Source organism: Tupaia chinensis, unplaced genomic scaffold, assembly GCF_000334495.1.
Source record: "Tupaia chinensis unplaced genomic scaffold, TupChi_1.0 Scaffold000550_1, whole genome shotgun sequence".
In the NCBI taxonomy this organism is placed as follows: domain Eukaryota; kingdom Metazoa; phylum Chordata; class Mammalia; order Scandentia; family Tupaiidae; genus Tupaia; species Tupaia belangeri.
The window spans coordinates 675,240-682,922 of record NW_006160062.1 but is presented as its reverse complement, the minus strand read 5'-3'; the positions used below and the strand labels follow the sequence as shown (position 1 = coordinate 682,922).

The window sequence follows — 7,683 nt, the reverse complement described above, 5'->3', positions numbered from 1 at the left end:
CCCCCCGGTTATTTTTGGTTGGGATGAGAAGGGTAACATCAAGTTGGGTTCTTTTACTTGCACAGTGAAACCACATCTAATGACAAACTTCTGTTTGGTTAGAACAGCTGCTGTCCGCAGCTAGCCTCTGGTTCCTTGTGGTTGATTGGTTTGGAACTTTTTACTCCTTTCTGCTTTTGTCCTCAGCATTACTTACACGAGCTTGTTATTAAAACGCTGGTCCAGCACAACCTCTTCTATATGCTGCATCAGTTCCTGCAGTACCACGTCCTCAGTGACTCCAAACCTTTGGTATGTGTCACAGACTACTTCTGTTGTATCAGGAACTTGGTTTTCACCTTCCATCTGAAGCTAGTCTGAAATTTGTCTTTCAGGCTTGTCTGCTATTATCCCTAGAAAGTTTTTATCCTCCTGCTCATCAACTGTCCCTGGATATGTTGAAGGTAACTGATAAATCAAAGTTGTAGACTGTATAAAGGTCTCTTCTTGCTTGCATTTACGTGGACTTCTCTCTCCTTACTTACAGCGACTTTCAACAGCAAATGATGAAATTGTAGAAGTGCTGCTTTCCAAACACCAAGTGTTAGCTGCCTTAAGGTTTATCCGGGGCATCGGTGGCCATGACAACATTTCAGCGCGAAAATTTTTAGATGCTGCAAAGCAAACTGAAGACAACATGCTTTTCTATACCATCTTCCGGTTTTTTGAACAGCGAAACCAGCGTTTGCGAGGGAATCCCAATTTCACACCAGGTGAGAAAAGTAGCAATGAAAAAAACACAGACTCAAAAAGTAGCAAGTGTGCCCTGGGCAAGAAGCTTAAGCCTTTTTTTTTTTTAAGGTTCTTGGCAAAGGGGGTATATGCTTACTAGAGACAGACAAAGAGGGGGAAAGTGAGAAATCACCTCTGGGGTGGGATGGCCACTCCAGAATCCCTTCTCCTCCATTCTCCTCTTGGGATTTTGGGTTGGCACTCAATGCGCCTGGAATGATTTTCAAGCCACCAGGTCCGGATTCAACCATGGTTGACCATGTGGGAGTCTAACACCTTACTTGCCATGCCACCTGCTGGCCCCAAAGCCAAAGCTTTTTAGTAAGGACTCCTGAGTTAGCTTTTAATTCAAAACAGCCCACCCAGCCCATTATCTGTAGTAGACTGAATTTGGTATGCTGATGGAAATCTGTTGTGCTTTGGAACTCAACAGTGATGGAAGAATGTTTTGGGTCAAAAGTCTTCAGGACTGGATTCAGACAGTCTGAACATCATAGCCTGTGTCTGACACAGTTGATCTGGAAATATTTGTTCTGGAATATCAGGAGTAAGACAGCTAAAGGATTTAAATGGCCTGGGGCTTATTAACAGTGCTTTAGTTGTATGCAGGAAATGCTGGCTAATTCCCTCATCTTCAGGTAATTATAAAATCTAGGTTTTTTTTTTTTTTTTTCCCAGAGAGTATGTGCACTTGCTAGACAGGGAGAGAAAGCTAGCAAGCAACCCCCACCCCCATGGGGGACGGTTATGCCACAGTCCTCCATTTCTCCCTTTCAGGATTTTAAGCACACGTGCACATGTGTCTGGTGTGATTTTTTTCAAGCCACCAAGTCCCCCAACTACACAGTTGGCCATGTGGGATCCAGATGCCTTAGCCACCACACCACTGGCTGGCCCTAAAACATCTTTAGGATGGAAAGGAACAGAATTTTCTTTTTTTTCCTTTTATGAGAGAGGAAGGGTAGGGAAAAGAGAAGTATTTTTGAGAAGGTCTTGCTTTGTTGCCCTCCTTCTGCCTCAGCCTCCAGTTAGCTAGGATTACAGGCATGTGTAACTGCACTTGGCATGTTCAGGCTGACCTAGGAAGTGAACCTGGGCCTCCATGCAGTGGTGTGAGCTGAGCACCATGTGGGTGGGTTGGAACATTTTAATCAGATTCTTTTTTTTTTTTTTTTTTTAAAGTTTGTTATGGGGTGTGCATTCCTGGGGAAAAGCCAGAGAGAGAGAATGGAAGGGGGCAGGGACAGGGAAAGTGAGAAATCACCCACTATGTGGGAATGACCATGCTACAGTCCCTTTTCCTCTTGGAATTTTGGGTATGCATGCACATGTGCTTGGCATGAAATCAGGCGGCTGAGGACTCGAACTGTGTATAGTTGGCTATGTGGGATTCGTCCTCCTTAACCACCACAGTGCTGGCTGGCCCGGACTCTTGACTATTTTATGTCTGTAGTGTACAGTGCCATTGTCATCACCATAATGACATGTTAGAATCTCTTCCTTTTAACTTTTCATTTGTCACTCAAAGCAGATGGCAACTAGCCTAGGGATTGTGAAAGGTAGCAGTTTAGCAAAAGAGCAGGCAACCCAAAAGTTTAAGAAAACAATGACTTTTATTAAGTTAAAACTCAGTAGACACACCTATGACCTACATTCTCGTTTTCCTCTCTCCTTGCCACACCTAATGTTGTTGAAATCTGTATTTTCCTTTACAGGTGAACACTGTGAAGAACATGTTGCCTTTTTCAAACAGGTTTTTGGAGACCAAGCTCTAATGAGGCCTACCACGTTCTGAAATTACTTGCTAGTTTTTTTTTTTTATATATAAAAAATGTGTACAAAGTTAATTTATTGCATTAATAAAGCTCTTTAAACTACAAAATGTTTTAATAAAGTGTATCTACAATATCCTTAAATGTTACTAAAAATATGGTATAGAACTTGTGTGATGGCTTACTCCTAAAAACAGGAGACAGTGCATTGACTGGCCATTAAAAAGTGTCACTGAGCAGATCATGTTCACAGCCATTCTGGTGTCACCTCCCACTTGCTGAAGAATGAGGTTTCTTTCCTAAGAAGCTGGGAGAGGCTTTAGCGTCCTGTGGTTGCTGTCCAATTTAGTAATACTGCTTCACAAGTCAGACATACATTCCTGAGTTTAAAAGCGCTATGTCCAAAGCTGCTGATGTTAAATAGCCTTGGTGATGCAGCTGCTGTCCAGTGGTCACATCAACCCTCAGACGTAGTTCAGAGTCACCAAACTCAGGAAGAGGGCTAGAAATTTAGGAGTCGTTCTCGCTCTGTACCTTTGTATCGATCTTGAGTGGTGCGACTTTTGGCTTTATTTATTGATGGTCCTATGACAGAAAGAATAATTTTTTTTTTTTATTTCTTCAGAAAAGGTGTACCAGGTTGTAACAAAGTAGTTTCTATTCCCCAGAGATGGAGGAAAAAAAATCTCTTCATTTTCTCAGTCTTTTATTTCAACCTTCAGCTTAGCTGCAGGGTTATAAAATCAAGCAAATGATTACTGATCTTCCAACCACAGGTCATTTGCGCCAGTTGATGAGGCCACAGAAGTAAAAAGATCCTAAGAGTAGTCTCAACCCCAGGGCCATGTACATCTACCAGGCAAGTAAAGGCTGTTCCACAGCAGTGCTGGGCTGTGACCAGCTGGCCATGTCGGCAGGCATCTCCCTCCATGGCGGGGAGGAGCCTCCTGCACCTGCTGCTGACAGGCAATCAAGGTCTGACCTCAGGCTGTGGTGAAGCAGACAAGTCAGGTCCCCAGAAAATAGTTAGCAGTTTACTAATGAGATAGTTTGGATAATAGTAAAACCCTAGATAAGAATTTTTTTTTTTTCTGTCTTAAAAAGAACTTCTTTACCCAGTATTATCTATCATATTATTAGTAGTACAAATTCAAATACAGTAGAACAACACTTCAAGAAAATTTTAAGTAACGTGCTTCCTCTTTCCAATCCACCTGTTAGTAAGAACTCTTACCTATGTAACTGAGTAAGACAGGGAGAAATATTAATCCATGAGTGGCTCCCAGTAACACCATAGCTAAATACATCCTGAAGTAAAATATCTGGAAAATCTGAGATTTTGCAAAGGCCAATACCACAATTCCTCCAAATTTTGTAAGTGTGATTCCACTGAACACCTAAAAGAAGAAAGCGTGTTAGAAACTGCTTTTAACAACCCATTATAATTGAACACTTCCTCAAGGATTTATTTATAGTCAGGGTCCAAAGTAACATGGGACTGAATCCTAGCTTTCAGTTACTGAGAAGTGGCGTTATGTTCTACCTAACATTGTTCTTTTGGCTGCTTTGTAAACCTGAGTGGGGTTACTGGAAGTCAAAGCTGTATATGCTGTGTAAATACCGTCTTCTATCTCTAAACTGAGGTACAGGTTTAAACATTACTAACCTGGAAATTAAAAATGTTTCCAAATCCAGAACTGTGAGTACCACGATGACATGACAAGTAGAATACACAGATACTGAATAGAATTACCCCCAGGCTGTATGTATATATATGAAACAAGTGAATTCTATATTTAGACTTGGGTCCCATCTCCAAGATACTTCATGTATAAACAAATATCCCCAAATCCAAAATAATTGGACACATTTCTGGTCCCAAACATTTTGGATAAAGGATCCTTATTCTGTAATATATTTATCATACCAGATGAAAACTATTTTAAAAATTTAAAATTGTTATAAAAACAAAAAGTTTTAGTTCTCACTCTTTAATTTTTAATTTTTTTTTTTTTGAGAGATTTTTGCTATAGGGTGGTGCGTTGAGAGACAAAGGTAGAGACAGAAAGCAAAATATCACACACCGCCCCCCTCCAGGGAGGATGGCCATGCCACAATCCCTTGTCTTCCATTCTCTTCTCAGGATTTTTGGCACACACACATGCCCAACATGAGTTTCAAGCTGCCGGGTCCAGGCCTTGAACCATAGTCGACCATGCTGAAGTCCAGCACCTTAAACACTACGCTACCTGCTGGCCCCAACAGTATTTCCTATAGTGGTAAAGTAACTGATAGCCTAAACCAGGATACAGAGATGAACCAAGAAGACTCTGCAGACACCAATGACACGTTGCACATTGGGTTCTGGAACGTGGTAGCTCCCTCACTGATCAACACTTTGCGCTGACCTTTATTTTAATAGAAAAAGTTTCCAGCTCTCAAATCCAACTTTTTGTTATTTTCATGCCTCAGCCATACCACCTCCTAAAAATGAGTCACACAACCAGGGATAGTTCTACAGAATTTCAGGCCTGTAGTAAGACGTGGCTTTTCCATGAACTCTGAATACTTGTAACCCTTAGGAGCTACTTTTTCAGTAAGGAATCCAAATTCTGTTTTACCTACTGAATTTTAGTTTCTTCTTCTGAGAAACTCAGTCACTGAGTGGGATGCTCCGTGCTGCCCCTGCTTGGGATACTCACAGAGCTGCCCATGTGGGCAAGCGCCTCCTCTGCGCGGGCCACGCGGCTTCCCTTCGTGCTCACTGCAAATGCTCTCGTTATGTGGCTGCAGAACTCCACGGAAATGCCACAGCTCTGAAATAAAGGGCTTCCTTTAGAATGGCTCTTCCAGCTGAAAATCTTCAGCAGTTACACCTTTCTCGATGTTACCAGGGTACTCTGAGTGCTACAGGAAACCTAAGCATCCCTTTTCACTTACAATAACAAAGTCCCCCAACACATTGACCTAAATTGTATCAGGAAACATGTGGAATCCTCTAGGCATAGAGTCCAATGTTCCAGATTTTATAGCACATTTGCTTTAACTGGGGGAAGGTGCTGAAATCTCTTAATTCTGTCCCCATCAGGCCAGCACATGGTCATGGCTTTACTTGGCCCACTCCCCTGAGACAGGGTTCTGACCTGCAGTAGGTACAGGTGCACTGCTTCTACTTCCCACTAATACCTCTCGAATGCTCACACCCTCAAGCCCATTCTAACTATTAAAAAAGCACTTGGCAGCTACATAGGAGACAAAAGGTACTGGCACGAGATCCACTGGGAAGGGGAAAAATCTTCTAAATAATAAGTGAATTTCATGCTGTCATTAGAGTACATGCTTCTATTCTAGACTACATGACATATTCTTTCTATGCAAAAACGCTCATGACTTTTCTGACAACCCAATATAATCCCTTCAGAATAATAAACTAGGCAAAATACCCAGGCTAGACCATGAAACTCACTGCCACTGCCAAATGCACCATGAAACATACAAGTATAACCCTAAGGTATGAAAAGAAATCCGAGTTAATAGGAAATTACCTTTAATGTGCTTCTGCTTCCAGATGTCCCAACACCCCCTCCATGCCCTGTCTCGACTCTATCTAGTGCTCACCCCACCACCTCTATGTGTGGATCAAGAGCGAAGCCAGATTTGCTATCAAATCCCACTGTGGAAACTGTATGGAATCCAAGAAACCATTCACTTCAGGGCCAAGACAATCTGACAGTGGCCTAGGACTCACCATCACCAAGTTGACCAAGGAAACCGCATTCAGACTGATGCCCCACAGCCACATGACTCCGAACATGTTGACCACGATCATGGCAATGGTGGCACACATGAGGACCGCAGACCACAGCTCACAGCCCAGGAGGACCATGGTCACCAAAAATATGGCTCCCAGGGACACGCCGAGGTTGAAGATCGTGTCATCGATAATGGTCAGGTACTGTTCATAGAAGACGTAAAACACACTGGGGAGGAAGGGGAGAAGGCTAGTTAAAGCTCAGTCTCACTTCTGGAAGCTCGACCACCCTTCCTGCACTACCGCAAAACTGAGAAACAACTCAGAGAGACATCCTTTACGGGAAACCTGACTGTTTGCAAGACCTGTCTAAAGTAATTCACCAGGATCTTGGATGAAAACTGACATCCAAAGAAGGGCTAATAATAATTCAAAATGTGCATTTTATATAAAGTTTTTGTTTGTAAGCGCAACTGGTGCTATTTTATAGACATTTACAAAGACTATTCCATAGTATTTCAGAAAAATTAAAAAAAAAAAAAAGAAAACAAAATCAAAGCCTAATTTATCCTGAGAACTACCTCAGGCCATTTCCCTCCCAAAATTAACCAATCCTTCTCAGGAATTAGTGCACCCACTCTGAGAACTTATTCCACAGAAAAGTAGGCTGTCCTCCTATAATATAAATATGAACATGATGGTGGTTGAAAAGAAAAATAAGTTGTTTCTTCCACTTTTTTATGTTTTCCAAATTCGGTATTGCATATGTAATGCTTTCTTTACGAGGAAATAAAAAGAAAATTCCACATAAAGGCACTGTCTGCAGCAACCAGCAGTCACTTGTTGCCTCCGCATAGTATGCATGTCACACACCCCTGCCTTGCGCTGTCTCTCAGGCAGCAGTGAGGGAGCACAGAGATTAAGGCTGGGTCTGTGGCCCTCAGGCCTGGACTGGCGCTCAGGATTCTGGCCCTGGTGCCCAGTGCGCCATGACACACTGATACACTGCACCTGTGCTCAGGACAGGATAGGTCAGCATTCCACCAAGGGCATCCCAAAGTGCAGACCCTTCCCTGGACAACCCTTGTTTAAAAAGTCCATGCTTGGGGGAACCAGCAGTTAGCGTAATGGCTATGTCGCTGAACTCCCACGTAGTAGACCGCAGTTTGTGTCCCAGACCCGGTGGCTTAAAACTCACGCCGGGCACGTGTGCGTGCGTGCCCAAGATCCCGAGAGGAGAATGGAGAAGGGACTGCGGTGTGACCATCCCCTCTGGGGGATGATTTCTCGCTTTCTGTCTCTATGTCTCTATCTGTCTGGAGAGTGCACGTGTCCTATAGCGAAAAAAAAAAAAAAGTCCATGCTTGGGACCAGCAGTTAGCGTAATGG

At 42.9% G+C, this 7,683-nt stretch overlaps 2 protein-coding genes across 2 annotated transcripts in view; one reads left to right on the top strand and one right to left on the bottom strand.

The window, feature by feature from the left end:
- RMC1 (regulator of MON1-CCZ1) overlaps positions 1-2,679 on the top strand; it is a gene marked incomplete at its 5' end in the record, with an annotated part of 28,715 nt that extends 26,036 nt beyond the window's left edge. Inside the window, 4 exon segments of the mRNA XM_014591286.1 lie at positions 187-291; positions 375-443; positions 527-752; positions 2,487-2,679. Coding sequence (XP_014446772.1) covers positions 187-291; positions 375-443; positions 527-752; positions 2,487-2,566 — 480 coding nt within the window.
- Positions 2,363-7,683, bottom strand: part of NPC1 (NPC intracellular cholesterol transporter 1) — a gene marked incomplete in the record, with an annotated part of 79,853 nt that continues 74,532 nt past the window's right edge. The window contains 4 exon segments of the mRNA XM_027775361.1: positions 2,363-3,128; positions 3,778-3,940; positions 5,246-5,359; positions 6,292-6,523. Coding sequence (XP_027631162.1) covers positions 3,046-3,128; positions 3,778-3,940; positions 5,246-5,359; positions 6,292-6,523 — 592 coding nt within the window.